At 50.1% G+C, this 16,528-nt stretch overlaps 1 protein-coding gene across 1 annotated transcript in view; it reads left to right on the top strand.

Annotated features, from left to right (window-relative positions):
* Positions 1-16,528, top strand: part of SMOC2 (SPARC related modular calcium binding 2) — a 158,482-nt gene that overhangs the window by 47,361 nt on the left and 94,593 nt on the right. The window contains exons 3-4 of the mRNA NM_001177803.1: positions 9,029-9,135; positions 10,390-10,489. Coding sequence (NP_001171274.1) covers positions 9,029-9,135; positions 10,390-10,489 — 207 coding nt within the window. The remainder of the gene's footprint in view (positions 1-9,028; positions 9,136-10,389; positions 10,490-16,528) is intronic.

Raw genomic sequence — 16,528 nt, forward strand, 5'->3', positions numbered from 1 at the left:
ACCTCATGAGGCAAAGTGAAACCGAGGGTCTCCAGTGCTCAGAGGGCAGCTCCCCCATCTGGGGCCATGAAAACAGGACCTCCAAAGCCTCCCAAATGGCAGCCCCCAACACTAGAAATTTGTTTACTCTGCCTTCAACAAAGACTGAGTTAGCCCAGGTACTTGGTGATGAAATAGTTTTTGGAGAAGCGATTTTTAAGCCCAAGCACTCCTGCTCATCAGAAACCACCATTCCTGCTTTGTTCCACTTTGCTTTTCAATACAGACCACTCCAGGAGTTCTTACACATTTTACTAGTAAGGATGGTGTGCCCAGACAGTTGTCTGGGGGTTATAATGATTTGCATTTTTCTGGATATGTCTCCTGAGGCAAGAAAAACAAAAACAAACTATTGGGATTTCATCAAAATAAATCTTTTGCACAGGGAAAGAAACAATCAATAAAAATAAAAGGCAACCTACTGAATGGGAGATGATATTTACAAATGAAATATCTTTTTTTTTTTTTTTTTTTTAGTCAAAATGACTGTTTATTTGGGTCAGAGTGCAAGCTACTTACGGCAGAAAACCTAGATTGAGGTCCATCAGTAGAAGGTCCTGACTGACATGCATCTGAGTTTGTTTGTTTGTTTGTCTTTTAAATTTATTTTTTATTAGTGTTCAATTTGCCAACATATAGAATAACACCCAGTGCTCATCCATCCCATCAAGTGCCCCGCTCAGTGCCTGTCACCCAGTCACCCCCACCCCCCACCCACCTCCATTTCTACCACCCCTAGTTCGTTTCCCAGAGTTAGGAGTCTCTCATACAAATGACATATCTAATAAGGGGTTAGTAGTCAAAATATATAAAGAACTTACACAATTCAACACCAAAACCCCCAATAGTCCAATAAAAAATGGGCAGAAAACATGAACGGACATTTTTCCAAAGAAGACATCTAGATGGCCAACAGACATGTGAAATAATGCTCAACAATGAAATCAAAACCATGATGAGATGTCATAATGGCTGAAATCAGCAACCCAAGAAACAACAGGTGTTGGCGAGGATGCAGAGAAAGGGGAACCCTCGTGCACTGATGGTGGGAATGCAAACTGGTGCAGCCACTGTGGAAAATGTTATGGAGATTCCTCAAGAAGTTAAAAATAGAGCTACCCTATGATCCAGTAATTACACTACTGGGTATTTACCCAAAGGATACAAAAACACACTAATTCAAAGGGATACACACATCCCTATGTTTATAGCAGCACTATCCACAATAGCCAAATTATGGAAGCAGCCCAGATGTCCGTCGACTGATGAATGGATAAAGAAGATGTGATCTGTATATACGATGGAATATTACTCATCCATCAAAATGAATGAAATCCTGCCATTTACAATGATGGGAAGGACCTAGAGAGTATTATGCTTAGTCAAATAAGTCAGAGAAAGACAATTATATGATTTCACTCATATGTGGAATTTAAGAAACAAGACAAATGAGCAAAGGAAAAAAAAAAAAAGGAGGAAGAGGGAGAAACCAAGAAGTAGACTCTTAACTTTCCAGAACACACTGCTGGTCACCAGTGGATAGGAGATGGAGGGATGGGGAAGACGGGTGATGGGGATGAAGGAACACACTTGTCTCGATGAGCACTGAGTAATGTGTAGAATTGGTGAATCATCAGATCGTACACTTGACACTAATATAACGCTGTTCACCATCCTGGAATTCTAAAAAAATGATTTGCAATGGGCCTCAGCATGGAAGCAGTTTGATCACGGTTTATAGAAACCTGGCATCAAAGAAGTGGCATCTGTGTAAGGACTGCTCCTCCTGTTCTGTGTCTAATTAGTGTGTTCTTGTTCCAAACACATCAATCTGACAAAAATTTGGATGCCTTGGTAGAAGTTCCGCTTACCAACCCTGCCCTCGATGTCCAGCAGGCAACACCCAAGCTGTCCAGGGTGCCGACAGGGAGAAGGTGGTTCCTGGTGAGTGGGAGGAGGTAAGGTGAGCACCAGGGTAGATGTGGCCCAGGGACAGGAATCCTGCTGCCACAGGGCCGAGTATGCTGCTACCCCCCACCCCCATCACCTAAGGGCATGGATATTGCAGATTCGAAACACAGCCAGCTCAAAAGCTTGCTTGTCTGACTGGGACAGAGGGTGCACAAGACCGAATGTCCCTTTACACCACTTCATGTGATACCAATAACCATCCGGATTTTTTCTCTAAATCATTCCCAGCATTGAAATAGGCTAGTGCACCATAGGGTCAATTCCACAGATGGGAAACTGCATATTTTGAGGGCATTTTCATGGACTGGGGACTGGGTTCCATAGGCCTGTCTGTTTCAAATGTACTAGTTTGAAAACAACAATTAAAATATTTTAGTCCATATTTAATTAGGTTGGGTTAAAATGTTTGATGATTTCGATGTTATGACCTAACTGTTGACCTTGAGTAGAAATGCAGTGGTTTACGCTGATGGATGTTTCTCATATTTTCTTAGAAATCTGTGGAGTTTGTGTTTTCAGAACTTAGCAAACATATTAATATTTTTCTTTTGATCTGAGACAATTAGAGCTGTCTTTCTTTTCAACAAAATTTCCGAGATTGAATTAAAAAAACCCACCCCCGCCCCCCCCCAAAAAAAGGAAGAAGAAGAAGAGTCTAATGCCAGGAGGCATGGAAGTCTGTGGAGGTTTCTAGAAACAAAGTGATAATGGAACTCTCACAGGGATAGCTGTCTTGGGGAATCCCATGAACGAGGAGTTTCTTTCTTTTTTTTTTTTTTTTTAAGATTTTATTCATTTATTCATGAGAGACGAGAGACAGAGAGAGAGAGAGAGAGAGAGGCAGAGACACAGACAGAGGGAGAAGCAGACTCCACGTTGGGAGCCTAATGCGGGACTCAGATCCCAGGACCCCAGGATCACGCCCTGGGCCAAAGGCAGGTGCCAAACCGCTGAGCCACCCAGGGATCCTGAACGAGGAGTTTCTGAGGAAGGGGACCTCCTCGTGTGGCCTCTAGGTAAACATCGTTACAAAATGCTCCTGATCCTGCCCCACTCTTGTCTGCTGCCAGCATCTTGCGGTCCTCTGTCGTGACCGCCTGAGCGAGGCTGCAGTGTCCACGAGCCCACGGGGAACCCTCAACGAGTCCCCAGCGAGCGCCCCTGTTGAGCCCACGGCACTCGGGCCAGGACGTGTGGGACCTCCGCAGTGTCACTGTGGAGGCAGATTGCATCCTCACAACAGGGACAGATGAATGGTTCTCATTCATAATAACTGCTGTGTTTGCTGAGGTTTCAGAGTCTTGTTTTTTCCCATCGAGAACCCCGAGTGACACATACACAGGGCTTCCTCCGGACAAGCAGTAATTATTACTGGCGTAGAAGGCTGAACATGTGCTTCTAGGGCCTTCCGTCCCTGGTCATTGTGCTGTGACAAAGCCTTTATCTTATTGCTGTTCTGGAAAACCCTGTGTCCCCAGGACCGTGTGGCCCCTGCAGAGGCCTCATGCCACTGCCATCTGTCCTGGAACCTTCCCCGCAGCTCTGCAGAGATGGGTGGCCATGTGGGGCTTGTGGGTGGCAGTGGGAGCAGCCGTGTGGGGGCTGATGCATATGCACGGGGGACCCTCTGACGATGAAGAACACACAGCGGAGCCCCCAGCCTTGAAGGAGAGAGCACTCCAGTGGCCCCAGCACCTTCCCCTGCAGACATGCCATCCAAGGGCAGCCTACCAGGGGGCTGCTTGGTGACACTGGGTTCTGCTGTGGTCTGACAACCCCGACAGGAGGGCAGCCCTAGCTCTGTGCACCTGCATCCCAGGCTGGCGGGGGGGCGGGTGGGGGGGCTGGGCGGTGGTGGTGTGTGAGCCTCAGCGGGGCTCATCCTCCCTGAAACCAGCCAGGCTGTCAGGTGGGATTTCTGTGAAGCCCAGAGGGCTATGTCACTCCGTATTGGGTTGGGTGTTGCCATGAACGTCCTCTATTTTTACATTAATTTTATCGAAAATGTGATGTAAACCTGACAGGAGTAACTGTCCTGCAGCCTTCGGACCCCTCACGTGGGGCGCGAGGATCGTGTGGCCTCTCCTCGCTGCTGGTTCCCCATGTGGATGCTGGGAGTCGTGGCTGTCAGAGCCCTCATGCTGCTGGTCGGGGTCAGGGAGGGGAGGTGCCAGCACCTGCACCTGCAGGCTTCCTGGTGCTCTGAGGCCTGCTCTCACGGGCGACAATCACAGACCCGTGCGAGGGGGGCTGGGCCCAGGCGCACCTGCTGTTTCTCTCACCGACTGGCCGGGGGCCACACGTCCACACCAGCCTCTCGGCTCTCTGACAGGGCAGTGGGATCCGATGAACACTAAGAGTTGTTCCTAACGAGCCTTGGTTTACATGCAGGGAGTCATGAAACAGGCTCAGAAACTCCCTTCGCCTGCTGTTTCCTTAGGCTTCTGGTGACATTGCCTTGGGAAGCCAGGGCAATGTGGAGCTTCGCCTGGAGGCTTTGTGAACACATAGAAAACAGCAGGATCAGAGTGTGGTTCAGTTACTATAAATTAGTTGATAGCCTGCTGTTATTTTCTTCAATAAAACAGATTTTCCCATAAAAGTAGTCTATGTAGAATGTAGGTGTGTGTGTGTGTGTGTGTGCATGCACACACTCATGAATATCTCTGTGTGTGTGTTTGTGTGTGTGCATGTGTGTATATCTGTGTGCATCTGTGCATGTATATCTCCATGCACATGTGTGTATATATGTGCATGTGTATCTGTGCATGTACCTGTGTGTACACATATGTGTGTATGTGCATGTGGGTGTGTGTCTGTGCATGTATGTGTCTGCACATGTATGTGTCTGAGTATGTTGTGCATATGTATATGTAGGTGTGTGCATGTGTGTATCTGTGAGTCATGTGTGCACATGCACATGTGTGTATGTATATGAAGGTGTGTGTGCTGTGTGTCTGAGTGTACACATGCCAGTGTATCTGTGCATGTATGTGTCTGCATGTGCATATGCTCGTGTGTCTGTGTGTGTGTATATGTGCCAGTGTGTCTGTGTACATGTGTGTGTCTCTGTGTGCACATGCCTGTGTGTATGTGTGTGTGACTCTCTGTCCAGTTTTTAGACTGGGTCCCTGTCGGCACCTGCCACACCTCAGCTACACTTCCTTCTGCCCACAGCAGGCTATCCGAGGCAGGCACGACATACGGGGTGTGCTAGGATTTTTTTTTTAAGATTTTATTTATCCACGAGAGACAGAGAGAGAGAGAGAGAGAGAGAGAGAGGCAAAGACACAGGCAGAGGGAGAAGCAGGCTCCAAGCAGGGAGCCCGACGTGGGACTCGATTCCGGGTCTCCAGGATCACGCCCTGGGCCAAAGGCGGCACTAAATCGCCGAGCTACCTGGGGCTGCCCTGTGCTAGGACTTTCAATCATATCTGTGTTTGTCTCTTGCAGAAGCCCTATGCAACTCACATTTACCTTAGCTCTTTGATGGCATTCCAATAGGTCCGACGTTAGAAATGTCCTTTTTTCTGAGCGAAGTAGACAGGACTAGAGCTAGCACCATTGCTTTCACGTTCGAGCTGCCATCAGTACCTCGACAGAACTTTTTAGGATGTTTTGTGGAAACAAATCCTCCCTCTGCCTTAACAATGCCTACATTCATCAGCAGACCAGGAGGATCTCAGCATAGTGTCGGGCGGTGTGTCCTGGGCAGGTTGCACTCAGATTGGTAAAGGGGACTTGGTGATGGCTTCACAATGGTCTGTTTTGATGCATTGATACATGTGGTTATCCATGATCGTGCAGATGGTTGTGATCAGTTTTTCGTGTATAAACGCTGTCAAAACTGAGTAATATATTCTTGCAATAGTTTGCAGTGTATCTAATTTTTTTCCTGTATGACTTGGCAACTCCGATTATGTACTAAAGGTTTTCCTGTTATAATTTGTTTCTATCTCTCTGCATTTAAAATGATAATACTCGTTTAAAAGGGATACTCTGTTTCTTTCCCCCACCAGTCCTAGAGTGCTCTGGCCAAGACTTACAACACGGCTGCCCTAGCTGACCTGCGCTGGATGGGCGGACGGGGTGCCTTGCCCTTCCTGCTGGTCTTTTATCACAGCACATCCACCTATATTAAGGAGGGAAAAAGAATGTTCTATTTATGCTAAGAGCTTTGCAGCACAGAATCCTTAATTTTTCTCAGAGTCTGGCCTTCAAAATTATGGGTGGATAAAATATTACAACCTTTGAAACACAGTGTCTGCCTTCATTGGATGCCAATACAAATAAAAGGCATGTCACTCGTAGGGCCAGCATTTCTGTGGCCACCGCCCCAAGAGAGCGTGCCTGCTTTGTCTGGTAGCCTCTGCTCATCCAGCTCCCCTGTTCTGAGGCCAGCCTGGTCCGTGCTGGGCCTGCACTGGGCCACGAGCTGCCGCCGTGAGGTCTGTCTGGACCTCAGAGATCACACAGCACCAGGCTCAAATCAGACCGAGTCACCAACCAGAAAACGTTCAGTCTCGCCTCTCATCTCGCTGAGCTTATTACTTGGATTTCTGTAAAGAGAGGCGTTTGATTTAGCCCAAGTGTGTATACGCTTACCATGCGAGGGTTTAAAGTTAAGGACACAGGGGACGTGTCGCCTACCCAGGGTCACCAGGGACATGGCACCGTAGTGAACCACTTGTTAGAAAGGTGGATCTCACGTGCAGTGTTCTGACTGTAGTAAAACAAGTAACAAACTTGGGGATCCCTGGGTGGCTCAGAGGTTTAGCGCCTGCCTTTGGCTCAGGGTGCCATCCTGGAGTCCCGGGATCGAGTCCTGTGTGGGGCTCCAGGCATGGAGCCTGCTTCTCCCTCCTCCTGTGTCTCTGCCTCTCTCTCTGTCTGTCTATCATAAATAAATAAATAAATAAATAAATAAATAAATAAATAAATAAATAAATAAATCTTAAAAAAAAAAAAACAAGTAACAAACTAAAGAGAACAAAAGGAGGTGTTACTACTTTTGGGTGAAATTCCTGGTGTTTTTGCATGTTTGAGTAGAGTTGACCTGGTGGGCTGCCGTCCAGACTCTTCTCCATGGAAAAGGGCCTGATTTAGAATATCTACAGGTGGTGCAGGCACACAGCACTTTTATTTTTGAGGGATGGCTGACACAGACTGCAGATTCGTGTTGCTGTCTCGTTCCCTGTGGCTACACGGTCAGCAATGTGCCAGATGAAAACTTGGAATTTAATCTTGTGTCCGATGTGAGGGCTGCCTGTTAGAGGACTAGCCGAGCGGCGGTGAGTGCAAAGTCTTTGAAGGAAGGCATCCAAACCAGGAATAAGGTCCACAAGTTGTTTGGAAAGTTTATGCTTTCTGGCATGTTCGATGACGGTTCAAATATTAGATACGATTTGTGATTCCATCTGTACGCTGGTGGGGACCTTGCAAGCTGGAGGTCGTATCACTTTTCCTTTTAGACAGTCAAACCACAGGTTATACTAAAAAAATGAGGACAGAAGTCCAGCAAAGCAGTGATTTGTCCTCAGCTAAAACACAGACTGCATTAAAACCACATGTTGCTGAGTGCTGGCTGGCCAGGCCAAAATGTAGATCGGGATGTGAGCCCCGGATGAAAGACCATTTTCTGCAGTGTACAAGCCCCTAATGCACGGAGCGGCCTGCATCCACGACTCCACGCAAGCCTGAGACAAGGATGTTCCACGCAGGGTCTATATTCAGCACACGGACGCCGCTGGAGCTGTGGCCACGGCCCAGGGCCCTGGAGCGGGTGCCCAGATGGCACTGTCATAGCCAGCCAGCCGTTTCTACTACCAGGCAATCAAGTCACCATCTAAAGACGCTGGCCAGGGGACACGTTTGAAGAAGCATCTCTCTGAGTCCAGAGGGCCTTTAAGATCTAGACAACTTGTTATTTAAATCTGGAAACACTTTAGAAAAATTGGGAAAGCCATTCTTTTCAAGTCTTAAAACTCAAATGAGCTCCATCATAGGATGGCCCGAGGAAGGGAAACAAACTTGCGGTGGCCTTCTGGGGCGAGAGGCCCGTGGTGGACACACAGGGGACCCCAGGGGCTCACAGCTCCGCGCCCTTCACTGGAGGCCTGGTGCCTACAGCGGGCGTCACCAAATGTACCTCATGGTCCCAGACATTGTAGGCCTGTGGGTGCAGGCTGTGGGGATGGCAGAGGGGCCTCGCTCCCATGCCAGTGCATCCCTCATGCACACACACATCTCCGTGTTTGGTTTGAGGGTCTGGGTTCCTGAACTCTTCATGTGCAGAGAGATTGGACACACTCACATGTGGGTAGACTCTTCCTTTTTTATGAATGTGTTTGGTTCCAGGAGATAGCTCCCTAAGGAGCGGTAGGAACGGAGCCCTTTTTGTTGAATTATGTAATAGAGATGTTAACACAAATGCCTGAAAGTGTAGGACAGAGAGGATGGAGGGCTGAGGATATTTGATTTTTTATCTGACTTATCGTCAGATTTTCTGCTTGCAGGTGGAAGGGGCAGGACCTCAGTATCGCTTTGAGACCCTATGACTGGGTGACACAGACACAAGGGCCACTCTGGTCTCCTGGCCAAGGGGGTCTTCAGAAGGGGCTGGTCCCCTGGGCCTGCGGCTTTGGGCTGGAACAGCGCAGGCCAGAGGGCACTGGGTCAGCCCCTAGCGGGACTTCTGGACCTGGCCCCTGGGTGTGTCCTCACCTGGTGCACTCACACACCCAGGCCCACAGCAAGCGCGTGTGCAGCTGCCGCACCACAGCAGGCGCTTCTTCACTCTCCAGGAGAGCACATCCACCTCGAGGCAGGATGGCCCAGCGGCCTTCTCCCAGCCGCCCTGGCCTTGCTCGCTCCATGTAGACCACACCCCGCTCTTCCTACCGCACAGGCCCACCTTCCTCGGGGAGCCCTCCGGCCTGCACCCTGCATGCCACAGGGGCTCCAGCACGTGTGTCCCCCAGTCGCGTGAGTGCCGCCTCTGTTCTGCTCTCTCCTGCAGACGTATCCAGGTGTGTGGCCGAGAGGAAGTACACGCAGGAGCAGGCCCGGAAGGAGCTACAGCAGGTGTTCATCCCAGAATGCAACGACGACGGCACCTACAGCCAGGTGACCATGTGCCCTGGGGCCTCTGTGCCGGAGCAGCAGGGTGGGGGGCTGTGGGAGGGGGCCAGGGCTCCACCGGGAGAGGGCCCCGCGCATGTGCCCCTTGGTCCCGGTCCTGAGGGTGGCGGTGCTAACCATCCTAGCCCTCAGCAGAGAAACAAAGTAGGATCTGCTGGGAGCCCTCCCATAAGGACCGAATTGTGTGTGTGTGTACAACAATCACCCCTCGGCCTTTGGGAGCCTGAGGGAGGAGGGCAGGAGAAGCGGGCGGAGGTGGCCACAGCAGGAAGGGTCCTCTCTGGCCAGTTGGTGTGGATGGGGCCAGGGGCAGGAGGGATGCTGGGGAGACCCTGGAGGGGAGGGATGCCAGAGAGACCCTGAGAGGGAAGGATACTAGAGAGGCCCTGGGAGGGAGGGATGCAGGGGAGACCCTGGGAGGGAGGGATGCCAGGGAGACCCTGGGAGGGAGAGATGCTGGGGAGAGCCTGGGACAGAGGGATACTAAGGAGACCCTGGGATAGAGGGATGCCGGGGAGACCCTGGGAGGGAAGGATAGTAGAGACACCCTGGAGGGAGAGATGCTGGGGAGACCCTGGGAGGGAGGGATGCAGGGGAGACCCTGGGACGGAGGGATACTAGGGAGACCCTGGGATGGAGGGATGCTGGGGAGACCCTGGGAGGGAAGGATACTAGAGACACCCTGGAAGGGAAGGATGCCAGGGAGACCCTGGGAGGGAGGGGTGCCGGGGAGACCCTGGGAGGAAGAGATGCCAGGGAGACACTGGGGGGCAGGAAGGATGCCGGGGAGACCCTGAGGGGGTTGGGTGCTAGGGAGATCCTGGTGGGTGAGGGATGCTAGGGAAACCTTGGTGGGGGCAGGAAGGATGCTGGGGAGACCCTGGGTGGGTGGAGGAATGCTGGGTAGACTCCCCCAGGAGACCCCAAGGGGAGGGAGTGATGCGGTCCCCTCTCCTTACTTCTGCTGCAGCACAGCAGGGGCCGCTGAGCATGCCTGTGGAGTCCCTGGGGCCCAGCCTCTTGCCTTGCCATGAGACGTGGCTCTAGCTCAGACGGGTGAACATCCTGGACAGCAGAGTGGCCAGCGCACTGGCACGCAGCACAAGTGCCGTGGGGGTGCTCTCTAAAGTCCCGGGGCCTGGGGCCACCCCGTGTGTCTCACTGAATGATGCAGTGAGGGGAGAGGTTTGTGGCCCAGCAGTACTGTCAAGCTCACCTCCCTGTTCTGCTGTCCTCCAGGTGCAGTGTCACAGCTACACCGGATACTGTTGGTGCGTCACACCCAACGGGAGGCCAGTCAGCGGCACAGCCGTGGCCCACAAGACGCCCCGGTGCCCTGGTAGGTCCACAAACAGGCCGGCTGGCCGCCTACTGACAACTGGCCACTGTCATTCTGGTCACCCACCCGTGTCTGCTCACAATGCACAAGAAATCCAGTGCAGGTGGTTGTGAGGCATCACAGGCATTGGGTTTGTGTCTCTGGACAAAGCCTAAAATACAGTAGAAAAATGTTTTTAAGACTCCTTTACCAATGGAAACTCTGGCCTGAACTATGATAGGTTCTTTGATTCGGGACTTAGTGTTTTAGGAATGACCCCAAGGACTAGAGTCAGTGGTGAAAATGACCACATGTTTCCTCTGCCAAAAAAAAAAAAAAAAAAGGAAAAAAAAAGAAAAAGAAAAGTTATGGTTTTATATGTATATGTTTGAAAAGAAAAAGAGGGTCATTCCCTGTAAGTCCATTTCCAGACAGTTTGTGTTCTTTTATTACTCAGAAGGGGGCTTGATCCACCGAAAGTGAAAATACTGTCAGGAGTATAGCCTATGAAATAGTCCATCTTCCTTTACTCTTTTACCCCAAATGATATAAATGATTCTGATCATTTTTGGTGGAGACTGTTTTACAGCTTGACTTGTGATTAATTGGCTGGGGGACACATCAGACCACCTGTGAAGGGGCTTCATGGTCTCTGCATCAAGGCTCCTACAGTGGACTTAGGACAACGGTCAGGGAAGCACAACGCGTGTTCCTGATTTTTCATGTAAAATATTGAAACATTTGCACTTAGGATTTACTTCTAGACTTTTTTTTTTTTTTTTTTTTAAGGTCAGACATCTTATAATTAGGAATTCTGTTCATGATTCAGACGTTTACGCCAGGAGCCAAGGCACAGGCCAGAATGCCTAAGTGCTTCAGCATGATGACATCTGTAATTAACAGTAACATGAAACCTAATATTTCCAGCAACTGGTCATCACTTAAAAGCCACAGGGTGTGCATAACGTGAAATTAAAACATATTTATTTAAAAAAAAAACTATCTTGTTATCCAAGAGCTAAAAATTGCTGACAAATATTTTTAGTGAGCTAACATTTGCACCTAATAATTCTTTTACGAACTCATGGAATAAATGAGAGAAAGAGGAAAATTAACACATGCTATTTGCCTCTGCATGCGTCCCTCACCCTGGAAGATACCTTCACATACGCGTTTTATTCCAGCCGTGTGGGCACCGCTCGGCGTCGAGCCTTATTTTCACGAAGGAAAAAGCAGGGAGGATACCTGTTTCTGTGATTTTAATGATACTGTTAGAAAATTAAGTTGCGTCTGAATGATCTTTATTGAAAAACTGGGACAAAATTGGCTGAATTCCTTACATTTTCCAACTAGTATTTTGTTTTTGGAATCAAACCACTGTACTGTCCATTTTCGCGTTTTTCTTAAACCAGGTACCAGTAGTTATAACTGGACCATATAGAAATGCTCCATTTTCACACTGGCCGTGCGGGTTGTTTGATTCACATGATGGTTCTGGTATTTCTTGTGTGGGAACAGTGGGGAAACTCAGTGTTTCAGGTCAGACTTGCAGTGAGGTTGGGGCCTACTCTCCTTTCAGACTTGCTTTCTGCAAGTGAGTGTCCCTTTCACCTCTGGGCCTCAGTTTAGGGGCTGTGACTTCAAGATGCCTGGCCAGGGTCACCTCATACCTGCTGATATGACCAGTACATTCCATCACTTGCAGGGTACTTCGGGAAAGGTCTATGGGCGCCCAGCTGCAGTCATGCTTTGATTCCACACAAATGTGTGTGTGGGAGAGCAGATGCCTGTGCTCAGAAGCTGCAGCATTGTGGGGAGTTGTTGAGAACGTCTGAGCCCAGGGAGTTTCGGGACGGTCGAGCTCCCATACATGTGCATGGTGCACACACAGACTCCTAATGCTCAGTCACACACACACACACACACACACACACACACACAGTCCCACACATGCGCTCACACATGCATGCATGAAGAGTTTATGGCAAACCTTTGCATAATACACTTCAGCTTCTTCCTAGCTGTTGACAGAGCCTCATACATAATGCAGCCAAGCAGGGCGAGAGGGCTTCGCTGCGTGGGGTGGTGATGGTGACACGCACCACAGGGGTTCACACTTTTTCATCTGCAAACAGCCAGGGTCTTGTTTAGGTACATCTTCCTCCCTTCACTGGTACATCAGCTGGGGTGTATTGTGTCTGGTGTGTGTTATCTACTCGCTGTAAATGATGAGAGTGGCTTTCATCCTGTTTATTAAAATTGACTTAGTCTCAGGGTTCAACAGTTATCTTTCGCCCTGGAGTTCACATCAAGCTTCCCCTATAAATACACACTGTAAAACTGTGAAAACCAGGACAGGAGGCTGAAAACAGAGCCATAAACAGGAGCTGTCACTTAGAATGTGCGTATGTGTGCTTATTATGAACACATGCAAACGCGCCATGAGGCCACAGGGGAGTGAAGAAGGTATCCACAGGTTTGCGATTTCGGAGAAGAGCCCCTGCCCCCAAATCCTCCACGTTCTCACTTCTCCCAGAGGGACCTTCAAAAGGGGGCAGCATCCTTTATTTCATAATTCTGGATTATAAGCCATTAATACAAAAATACCCAGATTCCTATTAATTGATAAGGAAAGTGAGATAAGACAGTCTAGCAGAAAAATGGTCAAAAGTCTTGAATAGGCAGCATTTTACATAGGAAGGAAACCCTAATGACCAGTGAACATAGGAGAACGGGTTCAGGCTCATTAGCACCAGGGAAATGCAAATGACATCACAGTGAGATTCCCTTACACACCCGCCCGACCAGCGGCAGAGAAAAAGTGATGTACGATGTGCTGGTGAGGACATGAAAGTATGGAACTTTCTGGGCTGCTGGTGCCATTGAGGCAGAATCAGCTTGTCCTCCGCGTGTGGTAATGGGATGTGAATGACTCCGGAGACGTGCACTCAGCATTTCGCAGCAGGGGACATGCTCCGACACATCCAGAGCAGCGTTTGTTACAACAACCGGATCTGGGAAGTGGATGCGCATCCGTGGTACCTGACTGGATGGGCCACGTGGCCCGCTCGGTCTCTACACACACGTGGCTCCCCCGGGGTCCTGAGAGGAAGCACCAGAGCGCAGAACGCAGGAGTCTATTCAAAATTCAAAACCAGACAAAACTCAGCTCTTGCACTTGCAGAAATGTGTTTGGGTAGAAAGCCACAAGGACACCGAGGCAGGGGTTACAGTGGGATCAGGACAGGGGTTGTAGGCGGGGAGGGGGCCCCTGATCAGAGACCAGGCTGGACGTGGTGACTCCTTCTGCCCTGGACGCTGTTTCTCTGGATCTTTAACGACAGTGTACCACGCTGTATGTCTATGTTCTTTACGTGTGAGTGCAGTATTCCACAGATTTAAGGAGATTTAAAAAAGTTCAAAATGCAAATATCATTGGAGAAAGTAGTACACAGACTTAAATCCTCCCTAGAGTCATGCATCTACAATGTCATCCCCCGAGGGTTTTGGTGCAGGGAAAGGGGTGGATGTGTAGGAGCTGAGGGGCTGGGTGAGAAAAGATGCACCCCGGCTGGAGGGCAGGGTGGGGTGGAAGAGGTGCACGTGAGGATTTGGGCACGGCCAGCATTAGTGTTGGGCATCCGTGGCGTTCCGGGAGTGGAGGCGGCAGCTGTGCTCGCTCACGGGGACCCAGCAGGTGCTGGCGTCACAGCGGCCTGATCAGAAGTGGTGTCGCCTTCCCTTTGCAGGTGAGGACTCTACCCCGGGGCTTCTGTGCTCGTAAGCGATAGACCTGGGATTTAGAACTGTATCTTTTGTCTCTAGAGCCCACATTTTCTGCCAAATCCGAGAATGGAAATTCGCGGGCCTTGCAGTCTTTACTTAGACTACTTAGAGCTCCAGGTTCGAGATCTGTGAGCACGTGGTAGATTTTTCCAGGCCTCGGCATGGTGCCAAGAGGACTGGGAGCCACGTGCTGCTCTCCACCCACCACACTGACTCCACGGGGCTTCTGGTAACCCACCGTCTGCTGTCATCAGCGGTAATCAAGGGTGATTACTTTGGGGTGTGTGCTGCACTCAGGTTTTCGCAGCAAGTGAGTGGTCGGCTTCATCTTCCTAGCCAGGCCCCTGAGTGAGTGGCGCTCAGGCTGGCAGAGGCAGAGGTTCAGTGCAGGGGCACTTTTGGGGGTGGCAGGTCCTGCCTGCCCACCCCTGTTGACCCCCACTTCCCAACGGCTGAATGATGGAATGTGGTGATCCCTAATGCACTGATAAGATTCTGCTATAGTAAATCATGGGGTACGTGACCCGTGAACCTAGTGCTCACAGAGAACATCCACGCTACCTTTCTCCCAAGGAATCCACCCATCGTTTGTTGCTAATTCGTTTGTTGTGGAGCGTTTGCCAGGCAGGGCACACACGGTCTGTCGAGGGCTCTGCAGCCACACGCGTCACAGGCTGGGTGAGTCAAGTGGGAGCTGCAGGCACTCGGGGTGGGGGGGTTTGGGGGGTAGCTCGCTGCCCGAGGACGTGGACAGGTGACGGGGAGACAGTTCTAGAAAAGAGGAACACGTTGGCCTGACATAAAGAGGGGGCAAAATGGTCTTGTTCACACCATTTATTCTGGAGAGTCCCTGCTCCTTGCTGGGCCTGTTCCAAGGCGGGCATGGGAGGGGTGCGTGCAGGATGGGGGGAGCACTCTCCCTTCCTGGATTAGGGAGAGCCTGTGTGTCGATGGCAGACAGCACACGGCCTTGAGAAATATTTGGGACCAAAAAGCTGCTCTTTGAGCTGCATCCAGATGTACTCCAGGCCTTGCCCTGCCTGAAAGCAGGTGTTTCTTGCTCATGGCTTGCAGATTTATATGCTCACCGAGCCCTGTTGACTTAGACCCCTGGGTTTGCAGATGGGTTTGTGCTTGCGGTCTTCTCCTGCTTGGGAGATGCTCAGGGGATGAAGGAAATGACAGGGAGCCCACCGAGCATTGCCCCCACCCCCCGCTGTCCTCTACGCTGGGGAAGAGCCAGGTCAACGTGTCTCCATCTGCACGCCTCTGATTTATATTTATTCTGTAAGGATTTCTTCTTTTCTTCTTCCTTCTAAAGATTTGAAGACTAACATTGCTGGGGGCAGAGTAGAACTCAGAAACAAAGGACTTTTCTCCAAGGGAGGATTTTTGTAGCTCCTCTCTTCGCTGTTATTTGGAAATCGCTTCAGGGTTTTTAATCTCATCTCCCTTCTGTAACGACGCACCTTGGCCAAGAGCTTATTCCTGGCAAGAGTACAAAGCACTTCGAGACGCTGTAAGCTGAACGTACATGCAAGAATTCTCCGTCTTACAATATCCCAGGAATCTTTGTATGTCGCTCAGCTTGAGGCATGTGTTTGAAGTCAGCTACAGAGCTGGGGATGCAGAGCAGAGGAGGGGACACATCCCACTATATGACTGAAGGTCTTTGAGTGCCGCCCAGCGCACCCCTTTCTGAAACCAGGGTCGGTCATGGGGGGAGTTCTCCGGAGCAGGACAGGGGTCATGTTCAACCTGGCGTCCCCATTCCCCGTGTTCCAGCGCCTTCTCGTGGTGCAGGGCAGAAAGTCAGCTCTCCGGCCCTGCTCATTTCCCGGAGCGTTTTATCACATCAAGTATTATCTCTCCTTTGGTGTCAATGAGAGGCTTTGCATTTCTGCTGAGAGGGATGAGTGAGTTAGTGGTTCTTTCCTGGGGCTGATTGCTTATCTGAGCAGCTTCTCCCTTTGGGTTTGGGATGGTCCATGCCTGAACCATAGAGGCCTTCAGGTGAGATCAGAGAGCTTCTCGATGCAGTGTCTACATGAGCTTAACCATGATCCTCGTATTTGTCCACAATGCCCACAGTTCTGGCCTCTCCCTGAAAGGGGGGGGGGGGGGCTTCATGTGTCCTTGAACATCCTAATCCTTTCTGAAAATCTTCACTTTATAGACAGAAGCTGTTTTATTCATTTTTCACTCATGAATTTCCCTGGCACTAAATGAAGGAACTTGCACAGCTGAGGATTTTTTAAAAAAAGATTTTATTTA

Source organism: Canis lupus, chromosome 1 (assembly GCF_011100685.1).
Source record: "Canis lupus familiaris isolate Mischka breed German Shepherd chromosome 1, alternate assembly UU_Cfam_GSD_1.0, whole genome shotgun sequence".
Taxonomy (NCBI): domain Eukaryota; kingdom Metazoa; phylum Chordata; class Mammalia; order Carnivora; family Canidae; genus Canis; species Canis lupus.